The sequence below is a fragment of the Trachypithecus francoisi genome, unplaced genomic scaffold (genome assembly GCF_009764315.1).
Source record: "Trachypithecus francoisi isolate TF-2019V2 unplaced genomic scaffold, Tfra_2.0 Lachesis_group0, whole genome shotgun sequence".
Classification (NCBI taxonomy): domain Eukaryota; kingdom Metazoa; phylum Chordata; class Mammalia; order Primates; family Cercopithecidae; genus Trachypithecus; species Trachypithecus francoisi.
Window position 1 is genome coordinate 136,139,483 of NW_022681453.1, and position 26,095 is coordinate 136,165,577.

General features: G+C 43.7%; 1 protein-coding gene across 1 annotated transcript in view; it reads right to left on the minus strand.

The window, feature by feature from the left end:
• Nucleotides 1-26,095, minus strand: part of SCN10A (sodium voltage-gated channel alpha subunit 10) — a 98,175-nt gene that overhangs the window by 25,899 nt on the left and 46,181 nt on the right. Inside the window, 6 exon segments of the mRNA XM_033212075.1 lie at nt 374-497; nt 2,124-2,264; nt 3,586-4,032; nt 5,523-5,882; nt 15,910-16,083; nt 18,706-18,944. Coding sequence (XP_033067966.1) covers nt 374-497; nt 2,124-2,264; nt 3,586-4,032; nt 5,523-5,882; nt 15,910-16,083; nt 18,706-18,944 — 1,485 coding nt within the window.

Here is a 26,095-nt window from a genome sequence, read left to right on the forward strand (position 1 = left end):
TCATCATCCAAATCAAGAGTTTTCAGTGGTGTTTATGGTGGTGACTACCTTTCCCCCTTTCAACTCAAGAGGTCTGGTTTAGAACTGAGGGATGGGTTTTTGAGGGTAACACGGAAGGCCCATGTCTCAACGTGGTGTCTGATAGTGCATGAGATACAGATACCATGGCCAGGCTGCTGCCAGCTGGGGCATGTGTGTCTGATGCTGGCGCCCTCAGGCCTGGGAGTGAGGCAGCAAGTGGGCATAGCTTGTTTGTCTTCTGTGGAAACCAGGCCCGGGCCCTGGACCCAGAAGTGCCCAGGTGAGTGTTTGCTCAACTGGATTCTGGCCCTAATTAACGTCAGTGTGAGGGGGCCTGTGGCTGTCCCTTCACCTTCTGTGAAGCAGTCATCTGGCTCTTCTAGGTCATCCGCCAGCTCAGGGATCTTCCTCAGGATCTCCTCAGGATCTGGGCAGTCCACCGTGCTGCCCTCAGAGGAGCTTGTGTCGTCCACTCCCTGCAGGGGAGAAGCCCAGGGCAGTGAACTCGTCTCTCCGCGGGGCCTGGGGAATTGCACGTGGTCACTGCAGGTTCAACTGCACCCGTGTTTGGTGCCTTGCCAGCTGAGGCCTGGAACACTGCTGTTCTCCCTGGAGCCCCAGAGGCTTAGCTGTGTGAGACTGTAAACCTTTGGGCCCCTGATGGAGTGCTGGCAATGGCCCGAGACACCGTAATTACACCCATAACGACTCTCAGCGTTCACTGGGCTTGAATATTTAATCATGGAGTGATGCTGCAGGGGCCTGCTGCCCTCCTGGCAGCTCTAGCCCTATAATGTCTCCAGATGAATTCAATTAGGAGTTGAAGCTGCTCTCATATTAGTAAACCTGATAGCTTGGCTAATGGACCCAAATGGCAGGGCGGGTCCCCATCTGTCGCTGTCAGGCCCCTCCTGCCTAGCCATGGTCATGGACAAGAAAACAAAAACAAAAAACCAACACCCAGAAGTTGTGTACTGAAGACATTGAGTAGGGACAACTAACTAGGGGTGTCCTTGGAACATTTGGGAAGAAGCATGACATCCACGTGCACAATGTGACAGCCCTCACCCAGTGGGAACCAAGCGGCTTCTGTTCACCCACAGCCCCCAAATGCCGTCTCAGCCCTCCCTCTTATCTTACCCTGCTGTGGTCAGCCTTGCCTAGGGCACACAGCCAGTAGCTGACATTCTTCAAGCTGAAGGGCTTGATAACTTTGGGGATGAATTATGTCTTCCTTATCTCTGTTGAGCCCAGTGCCTGTCACATAGTCAGCACTCAGCAGCTAGGTGTCAAATTAAATTCTTGAATTGAAGGCAGTGTTATTAAAGATGCTAAATTTTCATAGACACCTCTTTCCCTATAGCTTGTTTCCTTCAAGATTTGTGAGTGAAACCACAACATTTATTTTTACCTTGTATAAGGCAATCCTAAACCTCAGACCTTCCAGCTCAGTCTCTGTGAGGCTGTCACTTCACTACTCACCTATAGAGAGCCTCTCCCCAGCCCCAGGCTGTTTTTGTCTAAAGAAAATGACGTGGACAAAAGCAAGCAGGGGAGAATCACAAGGGAAAACTTCCTCATCTGTGAGCACCTCCGACTCTTACTTGCCGGCTCTGAAAGACATTTGACTTTCTTTGTGCATTGTCTTTTGTTTCCTTTATTCTTGGCTGCCGTTTTCTGGGCGCTTATTTTGTCTTGGGCAGGAGCTAAACATTTGACAAGAGCATATCATTTAAGCCTCAAAATAATCCTACCAAGTAGGCATTACCATGCAGTTTCACAGATGAAGAAACGGAGGCTCAGAGAGGTTTAGGAACCGATCTTAGGTCCCACAGGTTGCAGAGTCTCACTCTTTCTTTGTTTCCCTACAGCCACCCTAGAGTGAGATACCATAGCGGCAATGGTATATGATGAAAGTTGAAATTGTGCGGATTAGCCAGAGGTTGGGAGGGACTTCAAAAATTCTCAGGATGAGAAATGAGGTTATGTGGTTGAACGCAGTCTGGAATACCTCACCCTCACCCCCACCCTCCAGCCTCTACCAGCCCACTGGTCAGTGTCTGGCTGGCTGTCCAACCTCTCCAGGAAGCTCACATACCTACCTCTGCAGGGGCCTGAGGAACAGACTCATCTTTCCATGTCTCACCCAGGTATGGAGCCAGGTCCTCAGAAGATGTTCCAGTGCCTGGGCTCCTGGGTGTCAGGTGGTCCTCACACCTCTCAACTTGCTGCAGCTGCTCCTGCTAGTGAGAGAGGGTCCCAGCTGCGTGCCTGGCCCCACCTTTAGATGACCAGTTCTAAATCTGAAGGGATCTTGCACATCGCAGGCTGCCAGAGCCAAGGGTTTCATATATGCAACTCACGTACATACATATACATACATACACGGTGTGAAGTGAGCATGAAGACTATAGCTAGATAGGCCTGTGTATTATCCTTGGGCTCCATTAATTATAAGATGTGTGACCTTAGGCAAATTGTTTAACCTCTCTAATCTTTGTTTTTCCCATCTTCAAAATTCAAAAGGCTAGATCTGCATCATTCAGCTGTTTTGATGACTAAATATGTTAGTGCTTGTAGAACACTTTGCACGAAGTGCTTGGCTCAGTAGATGTTAGCCATGACAATTGTTATTTGTCCAGAGGTCAAAATTGTAGGGAACTTGGCCATCTGGAGCTCCCTAAGAGCCCCAAAGTAACTGAAAATGCTTCTGAGTGGCAGACAGCTGTTACAGAGTTCATGTCCTTTACTCTGGGGATGGTGATGCCCTGCCCTCTGCTGTCACCCAGACAAAGGCATGTAAAATATGACAGCTGATAACAGCAGCTGCTGGAACACAAGTGACGACTGCAGGGAAGAAGGCTATGGGAAAGCTACAGACTCAAAGCACAACTTTTCTGGACCACTTAGTGACCTGACCAGCAGCCCTGCATGTTCCTGAGGCCCCACAGGGATCCCTGCCTTCCCACGTTGGGCAGAGGTGAATGTCCTGAGTTGCTGAGAAGAGGTTAGCGAGGGTTGATACACCAGCTTAAGGTAGTAAGGAATAGTGCCAAGTATTTAAAAATACATATTATCAAATGGCTTAAATGTGCTTTAAATTTGTTGGTGCCAAAAGGAGTGTGTCATTTCCCTATTATATCACTTGTGGGGAAAAGCTGGCTAAATGAGTCACATAAGAATCAGGACTTCTGAGGATGCTGGTGAAGATTAGATGAGCCTTGCTCTTGGACAACATCCTGTTCTTAGAGAAATCTCATTAGCGTCTCATGCACAGAGCCTGGGTTGGGCAGAGTACATGGGACAGCTCTGTGAAAGACAATGCCCAAGCACCTCAAGGTGGCCTGTTGCTCACCTGCTGCCCCCCACTCCCTGTTTGCCTGCCTGGGGAATTCTGACTTTTTCTTTCAGGCCCTGCTCAAACGCCACTTCCTCTGGAAAGCTTGGCATGGATTAAATTTCTTTATGTCAAGGTCTCCTCTGCATTTCCCTTTTGCCCTTTGTCACTCAAGCCCTGAGGCCCCTCCCTACTGCCTGTGGCTGTCCCATGGGGATAACTCTTACCTGTCCTTTGGGGATCACTTCTTGTTGGGTGCTCTGAGCATCTTCCTCACCATCATCCTCCAAGTCATCAAGATCAGATTCGCCCTCAGCAATGGGTACAGAGACCCACACAGTAGGATTAGCGATGAAGTCACTGTGCTCATCCCTGGGGCCTCTGGGAGCTTGGAGCCCTCCAGAGCTCCCCCTGGCAGTGTTGGCAGCAATGTGGTTCTCAGCTTTGGAGCTGGAGAGTGGGAGTTTCACAACAAGCTCGGGCTCTGCCTTGGGCTGGGGGAATGGGCAGGGCCTGCTGAAGAAGCTGCAAAGAGCCTGCTTGGTACGATGGCCAAAGACCTGGATCCGTGCCAGGGCCACCTGCAGGTTGTTCACCTCCCCGTCGTCCTCCGGGGCTGTGAGGTTGTCAGCACTGAAAGAGTTTAATAGCAGGGCGATGAACAGGTTAAGCACCTGAAGAGAGGGAATGGAAGGGAAGATTGATCAATTTCTAAGCTGAGCCCCACATTGGCCTACTGGGTTAGCAGCTGGCTGGCAGGACAGCCATGGCCTGGGCCTCTTCCTGCCCACCTGGTATTCTTTCTCTTTTAGGGGAATGGACATTCTGAGACCAGTTGAGGGAAGGTTTGGGGATGTCCCGGAGTGACCTGCCTCAGTGGACGAGGCGTGGAAGCATATTTTTTGCCATAAAGGAGGAGCCTCCTGCTGAGCAAAGGGACATTTAGGGACAATAGAGAGAAGGCACTGGCCCTTCCTGTGACCACCCTCATGTGCCAAAGCCCTGGGTTCTCTTCCCAACTCTGGAATCCTGGGCACATCTTGCTGCTTCCTGTTCTTCACTTGAGAGCAGGTGAAGAGTGGTTGTGAAGACAAAATGATACGAGAAATGTAAAAGTGCTCAGAGGGGTAAACTTCCTGTCTGAGGGTGAGGGGCATCTGTGGCTCTGCAGAGATGGTGGGCTCAGCCCGGAAGAACAGAGCTTCTGAGATGCAGGCAGAGGCATCTCTGGCTCAGAAGCCAGGGTGGAAAAGACTAAAGAGTCTGGATTTGTTGTTGCTTCCCTTCTCTTGGTTTAGCTTTCTTCTGCCTATAAAACTCTCATGAGGAAAGAACCCAAGTTGGTTGATGTCCAGGGCAATAAGAAAGGGGCTTCTGGAAGACTGCATCATCCCACACAACCAGCCAGTCCCAGGAGGGCAAGGACCCCCCATGACCAGAGTGAGTGGAGACAAGCTGAGGGCAGGGGGCCAGGCTGGGGCAGAGAAGGGGTACTGGGGCTCATTGGCAAGTAAGTCTCCAGAGGGGCTTCCTCCAAACATGGAGTAGATTTTGTTATTATCTCCATGGCCTTGGATGTTGTCTGTGACCCATTGTGCCCCCTCCCTGCAGCCTCTCCCTCTGCTCCTAGCTAGGACCTGTGCAGCTTGGAGAAATCAGTCAGCTCTTACTTCCCTGAATAAAAATGGTTTCTGAGCCCCCTTAGAGTGGGGAAGCACATTTTTCCTTTAACAGCTAATAGCCACCATTTATTGAGTTCCTGCCTCAGCCCAGACATTGCATTAGGCAATTTGCATATATCATCTCTTGTCATTTAATTCTCCCAGTAAACCCAGGAGTAAGCACTATTTTCTTGATTTTAAGGAAATTAGAGCTTGAGAAGATTAAGTCTCTTGCCTGGGGTCACCCACCTAGTAAATGGTGGAGCTGGGATTCTACACCAGGTCTCTCTTTTTTAATCATATGTTCTCATTCCTGCAAGTCAGGCTGCCTCCCAAGGCACACTTTTTGTAATGAATCCCAGATGAATTTGAAAAGTTTGAAGACTTTTCAACCAGAGAAGTACAATCTGGGCATAAAAATGCAGATCAAAGCTTTTTCAGATAACCCAGAAGTCTCCTCTTTTCCCCAGGAGACAGTGCCCTCAGCAGGGCTCACCACTCACCACCAGGTTCCCCAGCACCATCACCGTCAAGAAAAGGATGAGGCATATGGATTTCTGGCCGACTTCCATGCAGGCCCACATGTTCTCAATCCACTCTCCACAGAGGATACGGAAGACAATGAGGAAAGAGTGGAAGAAGTCGTGCATGTGCCAGCGGGGCCAGTCTTCATGGGGCGCAGAGATATTTTTTCGGTTATTACGGTAGTTTTCCCCTAGGAGCTGCTTGCCAACCAGAGCAAAGACAAAGACAATGATGGCCAGGATGATGGTGAGGTTCCCCAGTGCCCCCACCGAGTTTCCAATGATCTTGATGAGTGTGTTTAAGGTGGGCCAGGACTTGGCCAGCTTGAAGACGCGCAGCTGCAGAGAAACAGAGACTGTCAGGTTTTGGTAGCTGTGCTCATTACCTTTCATCTAAAGTTTTGGCTGGAAACTAAAGATCTGGGAAAAACACAAGGCCTCTCATTCCATTAAACCAGGGCATTTCCTGGAAGCTGCTTTCAGAGACCTTTCTTCCTATGCTATAAATTACTCAAAAATATGACCAGCCTTCTATGGTTCCTAAGTATCAATGTGTTTCATTGACTGTGGCTGAGTCAGGGTCTTGTACTGGGGTGGTGGCCTTGTGATCTGTACTCTGTTCTATGGCCACAGGCCTGATCCCTCCTGAATATGGGCCTCTTCTGTGGAGGTGGGGTGGGTGTGATGGGGCTCACAAATAAATGAGAACAAGCTTATTTTGACCTGAAGACAGACCAGCCTCCTTCAGGTAGGGGATGACCCACTGCATTCAATAGGTATTGGCAAAACATCTCTTAGGGCATTTCTCATCTTGGGGAAGTGGACAACATCTGTTGCTCCCACCAGCTTTGAAACTGCAAATGTTTATGATTTCACAGACTCAGCATTCATATGTTCATTTAATTGACCAACGAACCCGCCCCCCAGAGCACCAGTCATGCAAGTGCATGGCACTGTGCTAGCCTGTGAGGTATATGAAGAGAGGTGTGTGGGCTCTTGCTCTCATGGAACTAATTGTTTAGTTACTGAGAAAAGATGAAGTCTCAAAAAGTCTTCATTGTAAACTCAAATATGCTAAGTCCCACAGACAGCAAAAGCATCAAGCATAAAAATGTATAAATGTTTTAAAATATATTTGTATGGTTCTCTAATTTGTTCAGAAAAAAACATCTGCGATCAACTGTCAGTCTGTCAGTCAAGGTGTGTTTATGGAGCATCTACTAGGAGCCAGGCTGTGGCTTAGGTGCTAGGATGCAATGCTGAACAGAACAATGGAGCAACAATTTTATCACTCATATCAGTGAGTAAATCTCATGGGAGGAGGTTTAATCCTCTTACACAGTAAGTACTGTATACACCTCTTTATGTGATAGGGGAGAGGGGGTCCACATTCACCTTAGACCTAATCTGGAAATTACTCTCCTCATATGGGAAGCGGAGCTTAAAACAACAACTCTGTGGACTGGTCACAGAGGAAGCTGATAAATACAAATAAAAATTGAGCATTAGTAACTAGTATGGGCAGCAGGAAACATAGTCCATGGCCTGCCAAAAGTTGTGAGCCTAGCAGGAATTTCTCCCTGTTTTAAGACAAGATCCCAAAGAGCTTTACCCTTCATGTAAGGATGAACCATAAACAAGCCCAGGAGAATGCAAGGAACATGGAATGGCTGGTGCTAGGTACCAGCTACAGGAGGAAAATTGACTCTGAGCATTTGGAACAACAAAGTGGTGCTCATATAGGATTTTAGCTAGAATTCACACTACCTAGGTATTTTAAGTTGAGAATTTAATTTAGAGCAATTCTACAAAGTGTTCTGCAGAATTAAATGCAAATACTCTCTGGAAGAACCTGCCTTCATCCCAGGTTTCATAGTATTCCCTCAAAAATTGTTTAAGAGTTGCAGTAAAAAAACAAACAAAAACAGAAGGAATGAGTCACCAGGAGTGAATGAGATCCAGGAGAAACCACAGATGTGGAAACAGTCATTCCATTTCTTCAGATGATATAATTATTAGTCAGAGATAATAGTATAATTAGGAATAATATGTTAAAGAAATAAAATAATAATTTGAAACAATGTGTAGAGAATAAAAAAACTATAGATGACAAGTTGTGAAAAACAAATACACTCTTAGAAATGCAAAGTATAATACTTAAAATTAAAAATACTATGAAGAAGGTTTGCATCAGATTTGACACAGTTTGGGAGAGAATTAGTGAACTGAGGATATGTCAGAATAAATTATTCAGAATGTAACCCAGAGAGATGTAAGATGAAAAATATCAAAATAGTGTAAGAGACACAGAGGATAGAATGAGATAGTTTAATATCTAGCTAACCAAAGTCCAGAAGGAGAAAAAATAGAATGGAGTGGAGGCTATAATTGTCCACATAATGTCTGGGAACTTTCCAGAATTGAATAAAATTACAAATCTAAAGATTCAAGAAGTCAATGAATCTTAAGCATTATAAATGAAAAGATATCCACACCTAGACATATTACAGTGAAACTGCAGAACACCAAAGACGGAGAGAAGATTTAAAAAGCATCCAGAAAGAAAGGAATAACAGTTAAATTGAAAGGTGACTGCTTATTAGCAACAATGGAGGCTAATTGTTGAAATAGTATCTTCACTGAAGGAAGATAAAATAAGTATCAACTAGAATTTTACATTCATAAGAAATGTCTCTCAAAGACAGGGACAAACTGAAGAGCAAATTTCAGATAAACAGAGAGGTTATTGCCAGAAGGCACTTACTAAAAGAAATTCTAGAGGAGGTACTTCAGGTAGATAGAAACTGATTCCAGAACTAACACGTAATGTGTAATATACAAGAATGCGAAACTGTACCCCAAAGGGTTAAATAAATCAATAACTAAATTTTTAGGCTTACAGGATACCAAATAAGAAACTACTCACTGAAAATCTGAAACTCAAACTGTGTTCCAAAGAGTAAGAAATCAGTAACTTACAAAAATTCTTGCGTTTTTAGGACAGCAGATAGGTAAAGAAACAACTTGCTGTGACACTGAAATCCCCTCCTCTTGTCAGATGAAGAAAAACGTGGCTGAAATCAGTTGGAACCATGGCTGACAAAATGAGCTTACTGATGTCATGGACTGAATTTCCACTTCATATTGGATACTAACTCCCCCAAGATTTGCATATGCAACCCACGAGTTAGCATGAAGAGATAACTGTGCAGGCCCAGGGACTCTCCAAACCTCCCCTTTCCTTCCACCAATCACCTGCAAATCTCAGTATCCACTCACTAAACATTTTCTAATAAAAATACTGCCTTGAAGACAGCGCAGGGGGGAGACAGATCTGAGGCTTAACCTCCTGTCTTTTTGCCAGCCAGCTTGCAATATTAAGCTTTTCTTTTCTCAAAAACCTGGTGTCATAGTCTTGGCTTCCAACGTAATAGTATTGGTTTCTAGTGCACTGGGCAGCAAGCCCCCACTGGCTCTATAACAAAGGTATAAAGAGCAAGAAAGTGCTAAGTATGAGAGTGAATCTAAATAAACATTGAGTAGACACAACAGCAACGTCTTGTGAGATGTGGAAGAGACTGGTCATATGGTCTCCATTCACTTTTCTGCTCCCAGACACAACAGAAGACTGTTTTCCAGTTTTGCTTGCAAATAGTTGGGGTCACATTAGTGGGCTCTGTCTGGTGGAATGGAGATGGAGACAGAAGTAATATACATGGCTTTTAGGCATAGCCTTAAACCCCCTGCACTTTTTCTTTCCCTTTCATGTTCACCATAAAGGTCACTAATTGAAGATGGTGACATCATAATATGGGATAATCCTAGATCCTCGAGTCGCTACTTGAAGTAGACACTCCCAGGAGAGCTTCCCAACAAGCACTGAATGTGCTGTGAGACATATATCTCTATTATGTTAACTCACAGATTTAGAGGGTATCACTGCAATTAGTTGTACTTATCTTGAGTAATGGAGAAATTGGTTCATTGAAAAAGGTATTGCCTTTTCAAAAGCATCAATCTGTGGCACTGGCTTAATGATCATGTGGTGGACAACAAGGAAGCTGATGGGAGAAGGCTTGGAAAGTCAATCTATGCTATTCAGTGACAAAATATTGCCTGCAAAAATTTTGAGGCAGATCATGAGCCTCATGAACCGGCAACCCGAGGGGAAGGGTTTATTAAAGCTTAGTATTGTGGGTCAGTTGTAACTGGCTATGTTGGTCAAGACAGTACAAGAAAGAGATTAGCTCAGGAAAGATTTAGCTGGTTTATAAGAAATAAAAGGAAATATAATCCAGAATTTTAGAGCCTTGACAATTTAGGGAACTATACTGCTTCTAGATTCCAGGCAGTGAGCAATGGGATTAAGTCTTCCAATGTTGAAGACTAGTTAAATTTTCCAATTAAATGAAACAAGTCTTAACAAAATGTGTAGTAGTGGTGTAGCCACCATTTCTCATGCAAGAGAAAGGCATGTGGAAAGGAGAGCAAAGAAATAAAGAACAATTGAGAACTTGGTCAAAGAAAGCATTTTGTGTGGCAAATGAGAGGTCTGAAGCCATCTAAGTTTTTGAAGTAACGGTATTGTGAAATAAACCATAATCCCTGACTGAAAAAGCCTTTCACTATTTAAACCTTAAAACAAACGTTGGTGTTCCATTTTTCCACAAGCAGGAGGCAAACTCTGAAGGTTATACTGGCCTCCTTCAGGCATGGCAAAGTCACTTCTTGGAGTCCCATCTAGAGCTGTCTGGCTTGCATTAGGCTATGATATGAGTGAGAAATAAACCTTTACTGGGGTAAGGTACTCAGTTTTAGGGAATGTCTGTATAATAGCTTTATTTTTCACTGATTAATAAAACTTTTTATAAACAAGATAAAATTAAAATACTCATCATTATAATAAATTGGGGAAGGGTATCTGGAATGAAAAATTGGGAGGAAGGTTACAGATTTTAGCTAACTTTTGGCTTTGATTAAATGAACTAATGGAGAGTTAATTTATGCTGTAATGTCTGCAGCCTCAACCTCCTGGGCTCAAGTCATCCTCCCACCTCATCCTACCAAATAGCTGAGACTACAGACATGTGCTATCATGCCCAGTTAATTTTTTACTTTTCTTTTTATTTAAATTTTAATTTAACTAATTAATTAATTTACTTTTGAGACAGTTTTGCTCTTGTTGCCCAGGCTGGAGTGCAATGGTGCGATCTCGGCTCACTGCAACCTCCGCCTCCCAGGTTCAAGCAATTCTCATGCCTCAGCCTCCCAAGTAGCTGGGATCACAGGCATGCGCCACCACACCTGGCTAATTTTTTATTTTTGCTAGAGATGGGACTTCTCCATGTTGGTCAGGCTGGTCTAGAACTCCCGACCTCAGGTGATCCGCCTGTCTGCGCCTCCCAAAATGCTGGGATTACAGGCATTAGCCACTGTACCTGGTCTTCTTTTTATTTTTTTTAATGAGATGGAGTCTCACTCTGTTGCCCAAGCTGGAGTGCAGTGGCATGATCTTGGCTAACTGCAACCTCTGCCTCTGGGATTCAAGTAATTCTCATGCCTCACCCTCCTGAATAACTGGGATTACAGGCATGCGCCACCACACTCAGCTAATTTTTGTATTTTTAGTAGAGATGGGGTTTCCTCCTATTGGCCAGGCTGGTCTCCAACTCCTGTCCTCAAGCAATCCTCCCACCTCGGCTTCCCAAAATTCTGGGATTACAGGTGTGAGCCACCCCACCGACCCCCTTGGCTTTAAAAAAAAAAAATTGGCATAACCTTGGAACCTTGATACCAAAACCTGGCAAGGACAATGAAAGTCAGAAAAATTATAGATCAAATATTACTCACTGATATGAATTAAAAAATCTTAAGCAAATTTTTAGCAAACTAAATCTTCCAATGTATTAAAAAATGCATCATGATCAAGCTAGGTTTAAGCTGGGAATATAAAGTTGATTTAACATTAAAAAATCAATTAATATAATTCACCACTTTAACAGATTAAAGGAGAAAATACATGATTATCTCAATACATGTAGAATAATTGTCCGATGAAGTTAAACATGCATTCATGATAAATATTCTTGATAAAAGAGAATTTCCTAAACTGATAAAGGTTTCTTATCTTTAAAAAAGCCTGCCACAGCTGTTACGGGTAGTGAAATATTGAAAGGATTCTCTTTGGGATCAGGAAGTTGACAAAGATGCCTGTTATTAACACTTGTTTTCAACAGCGTACTGGATGGCCTAACTAGCACAGTGATCTAGTAAAAAGAACCTAACGGCATAAGGATTAGAAAAGAAGAAATTAAACTCATTATTTTCACATGATGTGATTGTGTTATAAAATTTAAAACATTGTATAGATAAATCATTAGAATTAATAAGAGACGTTTCTGGAAACAAAAATGTTAAATGTCAAAATGCTAGCCAAAAATGCTAGAAAAGGACATTTAAAAAGATATGCAAGATCCTATGGAGAAAATTGCATAAACATCATGGAAACATTTTTAAAACTATATTGAAAGACTGGTATAGAGAGTGTACTATCTTCATAGATCAGAAGATTGCATTTTGTAAAGATTATATGTCTTCCCATATTGACCTATCAATTATAGCAGTCCCTAATGGGAAAAACAGTAACAGCTTTGTGTATGGAGGGGTGTGCAACTTGGCAAGCTAATTCTAAAATGAATATGAAAGTGTGTAGGCCAAGATATTCTTGTAGTAAATTAGGTGGATTACTTGATTTACAGACACAGATATATTTAAAGCTGCCATAATTAAGACTGATATTGGTACCAGGATAGACCAATGGACTAATGGAGCAAATGGAGCAAGGCTTTAAATGACGGGAGGAGAAGCAATGCTATTTTGGGAGGGATGGAAGACAGAATTTTTATTTCTTCCTTTTCCCCTCCTCCCTTCTCTTTTCTTTCCTTCCTTCAATCAATCAACAGATGTTTATTGAGTTCCTATGTATGTGCTGGGCCTTGTGCTAGGCCCTTGGGGTAAAATGGTAGACAAGAAACTCTGGTTTTTGCCTCATGGGATAGCAGGACAATTGTAAATGCCAGGTTAATGTGATGAGGGAATCCAATTTTAGATAGCGTGGTTGGGGAGGTCCCTTCTAAGGAGGTGACAAGTGCATGGAACTCAGAGGTTGAGAATAAGTGAGCTAAGTGAAGACTAAAGGAAAGCATTCCAGGCACAGTGAAAACAACTTCGAAGGCCCAAAGCCAAGAAGATCTCTGTTATGTGTGAAGAAGAGAGAGGAGGCCTTTCTGCCTGAAGTAAAGTGGGCAAGAGAGAGACTGGTGAACTGGCAGGTCCTGATTATGTAGAACTTTGTACACCATCATGAGGAGTCTGGATTTTATTCTCAGAGCAATGGGAAACCAGTGACGTTACTTGTAACAAGTGTATTACCAACATAAGATGTTGGCAATAGGGAAACTCTGTGTGTGTATGCGCGCGCGCTTGTGTGTGGTGGGATTGATGGTATATGAAAGCTCTCTGTTCAGTCTGCTCCAGTTTTCGGAAAACTGAAAACTGTCCTGAAAATAAAGTCTATTAATTAAAACCATGAAGCTGACCAGCTGGCGGTGATTTTTCTCCAGCATTTCTCACAGCTCAGGTGCAGGCAAGGTGGAGAGAAATATTTGACTTAGACTCTCCAGTGAGGTTTTGCCAAACACAAAAATGCAAAGAGGCAGAGGGGAAAGGTGATTGAGTTTATTTTCAAGGGCATAATAATATTGGTGGGCCGTGAAACCTAAGGCAGGTCACGAGGGAGGTGGAAGAGACCCCAAGAAAGTGTGTAGTTAGTTGGTGGGTGTGGTTAGGGAATTGTGCCTTGATCAGCATGTTAAAATCAGCGAGGTGGGGACAGGGCGGCATTCCCCTGGAGAATCCTATGGGGCAGATTGTGAAGTAAACTTGCCTATTTTGGGTTGTTTGAGACTTTAGACTGTGGGATCACAACAAAAGTAGCATATAGATCTTAAAACACTAAGCTTCTGCTTCCCCAAATGTATAGAAACGTTCGCATTTTATTAGAAGACTCACTGTGGGCCTGCCAGGGCATGGGGGTATGATATCTTGCTCTCTTAATAATTGTGCATAGGTGCCTTATATTGACCATTAGCTTAGGGGCCTGCCTCTTGTCATCAATTTCTAGATACCTAGAGAAATCTGTCCTTCTACAAATGTGATTTAATTCTGACCTTCTAAGATTTCCAGGTTATGGATAAAGAGTCCTACAGGCCTACTCTACCCTTCTCCTCCCTGGGATAGTGACAGCACCACCAGCTTAGGCAGATGCCATCAACCAGCATTTCATGGCACAGCTGTGTCTCAGGACATGCTTTATTTGGTCTTTAGAGTGTTTTTAAAAATTGGTTTAGTAGCCAGTATTAAAGACATTTGCACAAAAATCTGAATTTCTGACTTTTTTACTAATTTATGGAAAATGAGTAACTCTGACAATAATGGACAGGCCATAGTCCCTCCCTCCCTTCCTTCCTTCCTTCCTTCTTTCCTTCCAGGCCATAGTCCCTCCCTCCCTTCCTTCCTTCCTCTCTCGCTTTCTTCTTTCTTTTCTTTCTTTCTTTTATTTCTTTCTTTTGTTCTTTCTCTCTCTTTCTTTCTTTCTTTTTCTTTCTTTCTTTCTCTTTCTTTTCTTTTTCTTTCTTTTTTCTCTTTTTTCTTTCTTTTTTCTCTCTCTCTCTTTCATCTGTCTTTCTCTCTCTCTCTCTATCTTTATTTCTCTCTCTCTCTGTCTCCTTTCTTTTTTGAGACAGGGTCTCATTCTGTCACCCAGGCTGGAGTGCGGTGGCATGACCATGGCGTACTGCAGCCTCCACCTCCCTGGTCTCAGGTGATCCTCCCACCTCAGCCTTCTGAGTAGCTGGGACAACAGATGCACACTACCATGCCTGGCTAATTTTTTCATTTTTTTGTACAGACGGGGTTTCACCATGTTGCTCTTGAACTCCTGGGCTCAAGCGATCTGCCTGCCTTGGCCTCCCAAAGTACTAGGATTACAGGTGTGAGCCACTGCACCCGGCCTGAGATGGTCGCGTTGATTTCTATGTAAACCTCCCTCCCCGGAGTTGTGCACTGCTTTGCGTCTGCCTAGGTGAAATGGAGTCATCTTTGCCTGTCTACCTGAGGCAAATATCTAGTGCCCAAATCTCTTCCATGGCTGGCTCTATGCCACTACACATGGGCATTTGAGTTTGCCACCCCTAATCCAGGTACACCAAGTTCGGGGGCTCAACACTGTCTCACTGGCCTCCGTGATAGGGTCCCAAGCAGATCTGTCCTAGTGTCTCGCCGCCTCCTGAACCATGCACCCCTTCAACCTCTGGATGCTCAGCACTTGTCAGGACCTTGGGGAGATTGCTGGACACTCCCCTTTGTTTTGTCACCTCTCTCCAAGGCTAGATGCAGGGCTCCCAGTTAACACTGAGAGATTCCTGAGAGCAGGTGGCCTGCGCTAACAAGCCATGACATTTCTTCAGCCCTCTTTCCTATTCCCAAGAGTCAACGAGATGCCAAGCTTCCTCCAGATGGCCTGGAGACTTGGAAGAACCTAGTAACCTGACTCTCCTGGGAATCTGACAAGTTTGGCTGACAAACGTGGCTCTGATAAAAGTGGGTGGCTTGTGGCACTTCTCCTGTAGAGGGCGCCCTGGAGCTGAGTTTGGAGAAGAGTCGTCATTGCATGTGAGTGAGGCTAATAGGAGGCAGTTTGAGGGTGCTTGACACATTGGGGCTGTGACTTCGGGCACCAGGGAATTGGAGAATGACCTCCTTGAGGCTGGAAGGAGCTGGGGCTCTGGAGTCAGACAACCTGGATTTGAGATCCAGGTCTGTGGCTTATTCCCTTGCTTGGCAGATGGGAGACTTTGGGGTCATCATGGAACCATTCTTTTCCCTCCTCCACTCATGAGGATCTTAAAAACAACTATCTTTCAGGGTTGTCGTGAGCATAAAATGAGGTACGTTTTATCAAGTGTCCAGTGCTATGCCTGACACATTGGAAATGCTCAGTAAGTATTAGCTGCTATGATTATTGCTATTATTGTTATTTGATAAGAGACGAGGACAGTGCTTGGAAGTCCCCTCTTGGTGCAGATGAGGGAGCCAAGGCCCAGAGAGGAGAAGGCACGTTCCCACTCTGACTCACCGAAAAGCTGGGACCACAGACCTAAGTCTCCAGTCGCCCAGGAGTCATACCCTGCTCCCTCCCACAAGGACAGGAGAGGAAGGGGGAGCTGGCTGGTGCAGTCCCCAGAGCACAGTGTCTTCCCTGAGTCTGGGTGGGAGTTCCCCCAAGCCGTCAATAGAAAAACATTACCAAGCGGAAGCTCCGCAGCACAGACAGGCTTCCCTTCTTGGCCACGCCCAGCTCTAGCAGACTCACAGTGACGATGATGCAGTCAAAGATATTCCACTTCTTCTGGAAATAATAGTATGGGTCGAAGGCAATGATTTTAAAGACCATTTCAGCAGTAAAAAATATGGTAAAGACCTAGGAGTGGAAACAAGTTTTATCACAGTGGGATCTGTGGGGTCGGAGGCAATGACAAAAATGGCAGCAAGAAAATGTCTTCTTTACAAAATAGAAAATCCCCTTGTTTTGTTCAGTTGCTATGTTATCTGTGGGCTCCTGAGTATTGGCCAGGGGAACAGTCAACGTGACAGAATGGAGACATTTCTGCACCATTCTCAGCGGCTGTGCATGCTGCAGTTTTTCCATGCGAGTGGTGGTGGGAGTGGAGTAAGTGGACAGTCTTTAAGATCATTATTATAATATCATTATGTCAGCGAAGAGTCAGTCTGGTTCAGTAGTTAAAAAAGCGTGGGTTGTGGGACATCACAGACCTGGATTAAAATCCCAACTCAGACATTTTCTAGCTTATGTAAGCTTGGACAAATAACACATCCTTCCTGTACCTCAATTTCCTCATCTGTATAATGGGCATAAAATAAGCCAATGCATGTGCAATTCTTAGCAAAGGGCCTGACAGATAGTAATTCATTCTGTCTAGTAAGTGACTAGTAAGTAATAATAAATAATAGTGACTAGTAAGAACAATGATTCATTGTCTCTAAGATTCTTTTAGGCTTTATGTGTCTCTAATTGTCTTAAATAGGACAGAATTCTGATGCTGAGAGAGGTCAGAACCAGGATTGGGTCACACAACAACCAGCAGGGAAGGGAGACAGAGAAGGAGGAAAGCAAAGACTAGGGTCAGGTGCTTTGCCTTCATATCTTTTCATCTGAGCCCCTCGCCAGCCTGAAAAACGGACAATGCATCCCTCTTATGGAGAAGAAAACAGGAGAGTTTAAGTGACTGTCTCATGCCACAAGACTGTCCCTGTGTAATTCAAAGAGCATCCATTGAGTGCCCCTTGTAGGCAAGTCAGTGTGGTATGGTGGGGGGTGGGGTTGAGGTCTTGGGTCTTCCAGAGACCTGGGTCCACCCTGGCTCCACCCTCAACAGCTGTACAATCTTGGGCAGGATACTTAACCTCTCTGAGTCTTAGTGCTTCCTTTTGTCATGTGAGGGTGATGATAACCTCATAATGTTGTTGTGACACTGAGATAACGTTCATAAAGCACCTGACTCATTGTAGGCACCAAACACATGACTTCCTTGCTTTAAAAAAAATGGCACTTTGCTCTGACACTGTGGGAAAGGCCTTTTCTCTCTCTTGTGTCCACTTTTCTAACTGTAGGATGAGGGTGTGGGCTCAAATGTCTATTCCATAAGGCCCTCTGTGGTCCTAGGCTGACTTCTTGGGAATAAGCATTCTCTTCTCTTTCCATTTTTCCTTTTCATGTCAACTTTAGGATGTGATCTCAGCCTAGGTGCTGCCAAAACATGAGGCATGTTGATTCCACCATATTCCAGAACCTACTGCAGCCCCTTTCACAGCCCTGGATTATGCGGGAGGGAGTGGTTTCTAGGGACGAGTAGTTACATTTCCTTTGGGCCTTCCCCCTCCACCTAAGTCTGCAGCCTGTAAGAAGCTGGATCCCAAAGCTGGACAGTTCTGGTGAATCCAGTAGGTCACGTCCAGAGTGGTGGACCCGGCTGCGGACATGAAGGCAGGACACCGACCCTTTCTAGTTTCTGCCTATCATGTGTGCATGTGTTTGAACACACACACACTAGCAGGTCCTGTGAGGTGGCTTAATTCAGGGGTTAAGAAAAGTGTGGGCTTGGGAGCCAGTCTATCTGGGTTCAAATTCTGATGTGGCCACTAACTCAACTCTATGATCTTGGGAAGATTATTTAACCTTCTGTATCTCCATTTTCCACCTGGGAAAGGGAATAATAATAGTACCTACCATATAGGGTTGTTGTGAAAATAAAATGAGATAATCCGTGAGAAGCATCTGAGTATTACTACTATTCCTGTGGGTGGGGCAAGGTTGGAGCAGTTGTTCTCCCTCTGAGTCAGATACTTTATTCAGTATATAGTGAAATCCAGTAAGGACTGTATCTTGTTAAAAGTAAATAACACTAACAAATGATGGAGGAAAATTTAAAGTAGCAACATATCTAAACTAGATGCCAAAGAGAAGTTCCGACTTCCTGATGCTTTTGCTACAACAGCAACCGTGTTTCCATGTTTCCTCCCTTCCACTGTCTTCCCCTTCCCTCCCCAACTCTTTTTCTCCTTAAGTGACAGCATTAAAAATTATGGCTACTGCTAATTGCACTCATAAAAGTAATTACATTGGAAGGAAACGGACAAGTCCAAAGATTGTCTTTAGATAAAAAAGTGACATTTATCCTCATTTCAAGGTAGAGGCAACTGAGATTCAGAGAATTCAAGTGCTTGTCCTGTGTTTTATAAAGGGCAACTAGCTGCCTCTGGCTCCAGGCTCTCTTGGTTCACTATCCTGTGCTTGTTCATCCCAAAGCCATTCCCACCGGCTCAGGCTGGGTCCTCCCACACTTGACCTCCTGAACCCACCCAATGTCCACATGTCACCCGCACTGCTGCTCTGCTCTCAGCTAATGGGCTCAACACACTAACCAATAAGGGCATGCCCCACCCCACCCGAACCGCACCTTGTCGCCGCCCCCACCCCCACCCCGGCCATGCCAATGAGGGCAGTACCAGCCAGAGCACTCACAATGTTGCCTATCTGAAGCATGGCTTCGAAGGTAGGGCTCATGCCATGATGCTCCATGGCCATGAAGATGGTGTTCACCACGATGCACAAGGTGATGGTGAGTTCTGCAAAGGGGTCCGTCACAAGCCCAAAGAGAATTGTCTTGAGCTTCACCCACATGGGGCAGCAATCCCAGATCAGATACTTCTGAGCCAAGTTGGTCAAGCAGGGTGGGCACTTCTGTTCAGACTCCTCAAGTTCTGCATTACAGGTGTGGTCAATGACAGCTGTCAGCCATGTGTCACCTTGGACCCCAATTCTGTGGTCATCCTCTAGGCCTTGTTGTTACTAATAACTACCACCTCCAACATTTTGACTTCAGTTGTCTCTCTGTCTCTGGTGTTCATTTCCTATATTTTGAACTCCTTTAATCCTGCAACTCCAATTAATCTCTGCCCCATCCAGTCCTTCAAACCACTGACAATACACATTTTTACTGCCCATCACCTATATCATGTCCTTACTTCTCAATTTGCCCAGCTTAGATTTCACATCCATCTCTCTAACTCCTCCCTTGCAGACACCCTCAGTTCCTTTGCCCCTCTCCTCCTTCATTGTACTTGCCTGGCAAAACCTGAACTCTGAATAGACCTAATTTGTAGACTACTCTGTACTTGCACTCAACCTGCTGGACCTGGCTGGAAAAAAATACATAACTAGGCTTACTGGCCCTCCTAGAGATCTGTGAGCCCCAGCCTTGCCCTGCCCAGAAATCTGGCTGTGTTTCTATATTATATTCCACTCTTTCAGTCTTCCAGATGACTGTTTCTCACTTCCTCTTCCCCTCTCTAACCTCCAGCCTTCTTTCTACTCCTCACTCTCTGTTGATGAGCTCCCTTTTATTTCACTCAGAATGTAGAATAGCTCACAAAAGAACTTCCCCTTCTTTCTACCACTAAATCTCTGGCATATCTGCAAGTCCACCCGGTATTCTGTCTTCGTGGCCCACATAATGCGTGGGTCGCTCTACCCCTCCCACTTGTGCCAGGCCCTTTCCTCTTCTACCTACTCAAGGCCTTCATCATCCATAGTCCTCTTCCTTCCAGACCATTCCCATGAGTAGGTAAACATGCTTTAATTACCTCGCAGCTTTGAAAAAGTCTCCCTGGACCCCATGCTCTCTTTGATTACTGCTTCCTTAACAGCAAAATTCCTCCTAGGAGTTTTCTACACTTAACCTTCTATACCTCCTTACCTCTTTTTTTCTCTGCAGCCCCTGAAATCCAACTTTTACTGCTTCCAAATTCAAATAATCGATTTCCAGTTCTCATCTTACTCTTACAGCATTTGACAGAATTTATATTGTTCTCTTTGAAACCAGTGTTCATTTGGCTCTGGGGACTGCATTATCTCTTGCTTTTTCTCCCATATTTCTCTACTTCTTTTCACTTTCTGTTTTTGTCTCTATCTTCCTTTCCTGCTTGTAAATGTTGGAGAACTCAAGCATTCTCACCTTAGCCTCTCTGTGTTTTGAACTTCATAGCCCTAAAAAACCATCTCTATGCTGATTTCCATGAAATTATGCATCCAATTTCTGATCCCTTCCTGAACACTAGGCTCATCTGTCTACTTGCCTCCATTAAATCTTCGTGTGGATCTGTAACTGTGGCCACCTCAATGGAGGGCAATTTCTTAGCTTTAGGTTTATCTATAAATTCTGCGGCAAGACATGCATCTTGAACAGATATCAGCCTATGTGGGCAAAGAAAGATGATGTCCATTGTTTATAATCATAATAGAAAACAACTGATAAAGTATAATACATTATGAAAAAGGATGAGCAGATTTATTTGTGGTGACGTAGAAAAATATATATGTTTAATGTGTGTATGTGCATGCATGTGCTTATATACGCATAGAACATTGCTTGAAGAACATAAGATAAACTGGATTGTGGTGGGGGTGGGACGCACACCAGGAGTCTGGGGAGCAAGAAGGGTCTATAGTGGGAAGGAGACATAACTGTCATTGCATACACATTTGCAGTGTTTACATTTTTTTTTTTTACTATATGCACTTGAAAAATGAGTTTAGAGAAATAATTGTGTGCCCCTAAATTTTGCTAACAGTGCTTTTTCCTGATAGATAATTTAAAACTGTGTATGTAGTCAAGATTTATCGGTAGTATTTTTATTTGTTTTCTTGCATGTATGCCTTGCATATGAAGCTTTTCTCACTGCAAGGCTTGGAAAACACCTTCTCCATGTTTTTTCCTTTCTTTTGTAGTTTCACTTTTTCCACTTAAAACTTTGGTGCATTTGAAATTTATTTGGGTAAAGAGTAAGATATTGATGTGGTTTATTTTTTCCTATCTCTGGTTATTTATAATAACATTACTTATTGAATAATTTTTCACTTTCCTAAGATTTGAAATGTCATTTTTGTCATGTTATTACCATTTATGTTCATGTGTTTTCATATACACATGTCCATTTCTCTTTCACAGATCAGACTATTTATTTTCACTGTCATGCTGTTTTAATCACTGACTGTGGATTTTAGAAACTACAGATGTCAAAACTGGCAAAGCATAGTTCTCTAAAGAAGTTGGCACATCCTGGGACCAAAATCAACAATCTCCGTTTGGAACAAAAGCAAGAACTTCCCTGGACCTATTTTGGCACTAAGATGAAGCACAGGAAGTAGTGATGAATGAGGACACTTTAGATGTGCCATTTTGGCAGGAAGCAGCCACCTGTGAGGCATGATGGGAAAAGAGAAGCAGCTTTGTAAACAGCCTTGACATTGCTGAACTTGATTGATTGCGGAGACAGAGAAGCTAAAAGTACCTACCTGCCAGCTTAAAACATGACCATGGCCCTCAAAAGGATCTGCTATGTAAAACTGATACAGAAAGAACTTTTCTCCCTTCATCCTGTTACGCTTAAAGAGGTCCCCCTGCTCCTGTAACACCAGTGTCTCCACTGTGCCTACTCTCCTGCCACTGCAGGAGTCTGTTGCATATTCCTTCTCTTCCCTTACTCCTCAGTCTCTCCTACTGTCCCAGATCCTTCCCATTAGCATGCGAATATGCTCAAAACAAACAAACAAACACTCCCCCAAACACAAAAACCAAAGAGTCTTCTTTCAATTCTACTTACTCTCTAATGTCATCTTACTGTCTCCTCTCTCTCACAGGCAAACTTCTTGAAAAAAATTGTCTGTACACCATATCTTCATTTCTTCACCTCTCACTTGTTCTTTAAGCCCCTTCAATATGGCCTCTGCCTACCCTTTTATTCCATTAATCCTCTTTTGCTTATATCACCAAAGACATCTATGTGACTAAAGCCCCTGCACCTTTTCATGTTTCATCTTACCTGACCTTTCCATAGCATTGCCTCTGGTGGCCTTTCTACTATTCCTGAAGAAATTTTACTCTTGGCTCTGCATTGTATTCTTCTAGGTTGTCTCTTATTTCTGTACCTTCCTTCTCAGTCTCCTTTGCTGGGTCTGTCCCTTCTGCTTAACTATTAAACACTTCGTTTGTTAGAACTGTGTCCTAGTCCTTCTTCTCTTCTTACTTCAACCCTTATGTGTTAACTCCTCAACTTGCATCTTCTCAAAATTACCACCTATATTCATACTGCTTTCATATATATATATATATATATATATGAAAGGTGAAGTATGGTGGCAGAGAAACCAGTTAGGAAGAAACCAAGTACAAGATGGCAGTACTTGAACTCTGGGGTAGTGACAGTGGGGCTGATGGGAAATGGAAGGATATGAGCGCTATTTAAGGGGCATAAGATTCAGGACTTTATGATGCATGTGGTTCTGGTATAAGCACCTTAAGGTATGCTGATACAATAACTTATAACGGGAGCATTTTAGGGGGAGCAGGGGGCTTCACTGGGGATGAAGATGTTCCAAGGGCACCTGAAACCCAATATATCCCAGACTCAACTCATGATCTTCTCCTTTCATCTTTCCCCAGCGAAGCCCCCTTCTCCCCCTAAAATGCTCCTGTTATGAGTTATTGTATCAGCATATCTTAAGGTGCTTATACCAGAACCATATGCATCATCAAGTCCTGAATCTTATGCTCCTTAGATAGCGCTCATATCCTTCCATTTCCCATCAGCCCCCACTGTCACTACCCCAGAGTTCAAGCACTGCCATCTTGTACTTGGTTTCCTTCTAACTGGTTTCCCTGCCAACATACTTCACCTCTTAATTTCATTATCTACACGTATCCAGAGTAACTTTTATAAAATGCAACGGTAACTTCCCTGCCTCCAGTCCTCTAATAGCACCTCACTCCTCTTAGCATGAAGTCCCATATCCTCAATGTGGTCCGGGAGGTTCTTGGGATCTGGTCCCAACTCATCCCTCTAGCCTGATTTTGAGTTCTCCTGGTTCTCTAGGTTCCAGCTACACTAGGCTTTTTCATTCCTTCAAATGTTATTCTCTCTTCTGCTTTGCAGTCCTTTCAGCCTGGAATAATTCCCTGACTCCAGGCTAACCTTACCATATTTCACTCAGTATCCTGCACTTCCTCTTTAAGGCATTCACCACTCCAGTAACAACTTGTTTTATATCCTCGTACCCCCCACTAAACATGAGGGCAGAGACTCAGGTGTGCTCACTGCTGTGACCCAGCTTATTGAATTCTGGTTTGGACAACTGTGAAATCTCAGCTTGCATGCCAAGCATAGATGGTTCACATGCTTTGAGTTCAGTGAGTTGTCAAGCTCCTATTGGTTTGGGTCAAACTTTCTTAAGCACAATCCCTCTTAAAGAGGTGGCCTTTGTAAATCCTATTATGACTCTGGCAGCATGAAGCATCCTTCAGGTATCTCATATGTGTAATGAATATAACATCCAACCAGAGAAGACGATGTATCCTATGCTCAGACAACTTTGACCTCTTTGATTTAACCTAAGGTTTCCTCTCCCCAGATTTTCTTTAAAAAGTCATTGTTTCTCTGGCGTTCTCTCTATTCTCACAGCATCTTCCTTAAGGGGAAGTCTGCCCTACCCCAACATATTTGACTATTACTTATTTTCTTCCTTTTTATCAGTTCACACTGTTATAAATTAACATCACTCCCCTCCCCGCCTGCACCACCCAAATATCACCTTTGTGCATGCACTTGTCTTCTAGCTAATGGAGATCAGGCTGTGAGCAAAACAGGCACATCTCTGCCCTCATGGATTTTACAACCTAGTGAATAATAATAGCCAAATGTGATGAGTACTTACTACATGCCAGTCATAGTTCTAAGCATTTTGCTTGACCTGATTCATTTAATCCTCACAAAACTCTACAAGATAAGTATAGTCTCACTATTTTACAGGCTAAAAATCTGAGACACAGAAAAGTTACTGAAGCTCCAAGGTCACACTGTGCACCATAAGTGGCAGAGGTACGATGCAAACCCAAGCAGCCGGGCTCCAGAGCAGTGTTCTAACTACTACCCTCTGTTGCCTCTCATTCATTCCATGACCTTCTTTGGTCTTACCTACATTGGGATGTGTTTGGGATATGCATGTTGCTCATTCCTATCTCATTCTTGCAAAATGCATTGTACTTGCTGTTCATGTCTGTGAACTTTCTCCTCAGGTTCTTACATAGCTGATTCCTTTATTTAATTCAAATTTATGTTCTTCTTGGAAAGAACTCTCCATCTCCTTCCCTACTTTATGTTTTCTCCTACTTCTTATATCTGAATATTCATGTTCATCTTTCGTGTCCCCTTCCCTGCTAGGATGTAGATTCCATGAGCTCAGCTTATATCAGTTCACCACTGAATCCCAGCACCTGGAGCAAAGCCACACACAAAAGGGGCTCAACAAATGCTTGTTGATAAGAGAATAAATGAAAGAAGAGAGAAGGAGGAAGATTAACAGTTTTTGAGAATAAATGAAAAAACAAACTGTTTGTATTCAATGTTTGCTGTTTGATGACTAATAGCAAAACAGAAACCAAAACAAACAAAAACAAAGAAACCTATCTGGTTAAGAAAAAATTGTGGGAATAGCAACTTGGTCAAATTCTATGCCATGAAAAATGTTAGAAGTGCAGACTCTATTACAATTAACAGTGATATTAAATAATTATCAATGAGAAAAAATAATATAAGGGAGTCTGTTCACATTGTTGAGAAATTGGTGCACATTTCTCAAAGCACAAACTTAGGTATGCAAGAAATGTAACTTAGTTGAATTCAATTTATGCTTCAAGTCCTCACCATGGGAATTGTCTTTTGTTAAGTCAGTGTTGGGTACTATTTCAATATCTGAGTCTGTGTCTGAGTTTTGTAGGGCTCAAACCTGGTGGAGAGTTGAACAGGTTCTTTGTCATTGCTAAGCGTATTTTGCCTGAGTTGTAGTTCCCATCCGGTCCCTGGTGGGAGAATCCATGAAGATGGCTCTTCTCTTTCTAGATTCCCTCTGTGGGTCTCACTCATCTTTTTCCACAGCCTTCATTGGGGTCTAAGTCATCACCCAGTTCCTCTCAGCCGTTCTGGAGCCACAGGACTCTCTCTGAGGCTGCTTCAGGCCTTCTCTAACCTAAGGTTGACCTAAGCTAAGGTTACCTTTCCCCAGATTTTCTTGAAAACATTATTGTTTCTCTTGCCTTTCTTACTCTACTCTCACAGTATCTTCCTTGAGTGGAAGTCTATCCTACCCCAAGATATCTGACTATTCCTTATTTTCTTCCTTTTTATCAGTTTACATCACTATAAATTAGCATCACCACCCAGATATCACCTTTGTGCATGCACTGCTCTTCTAGGTAATGGAGATCCAGCTGTGAGCAAAACAGATACATCTCGCATATCTGGTACATTACTGGTCAGTTCTACTCTACAATTTCCGTGCATGTGAATCCCTCTCTAAGGCTTGCTACCTTTGGCTTCACCTAGAAAGTAAGGCACACATTGGCTCTGTTTTGAAATCCCTCAAACGTTTTTTCCGTTTTGGTTGCTCACCACTTCTTCCCCTCAAATTAGGATTCAGCCTAGGGCTGGGAGGAAAACACACAGGACTCCTTCTCAGGAGCACGCTGGCACTCAAGCTCCCTTACAACTCCTCCAGCCCAGGTCAGTTTAATTTGTCTAGGGGAGTAAGATAACTGGAAATGACTAAGGTTGCATTCTCCATACCTTGAGGCAAAAAAAGGCTGGAATAGAACAGACCTCCTGCTCAGGGTTAGGGGGCTGCAATCACCATGTGTGGATAGGTGGCCATGACTATTGCCACTCTCTTCCTCTATTAGCCCTTGGCTTGAAACCTAGACACATGGCTGAGGAGACTGAGTGGATTCCCACTTGATTGGTAGAATTCTGAATTAACAAGGACTTAGTTAAATTGACTGATTAATGGACTTAAATTGTCTTCC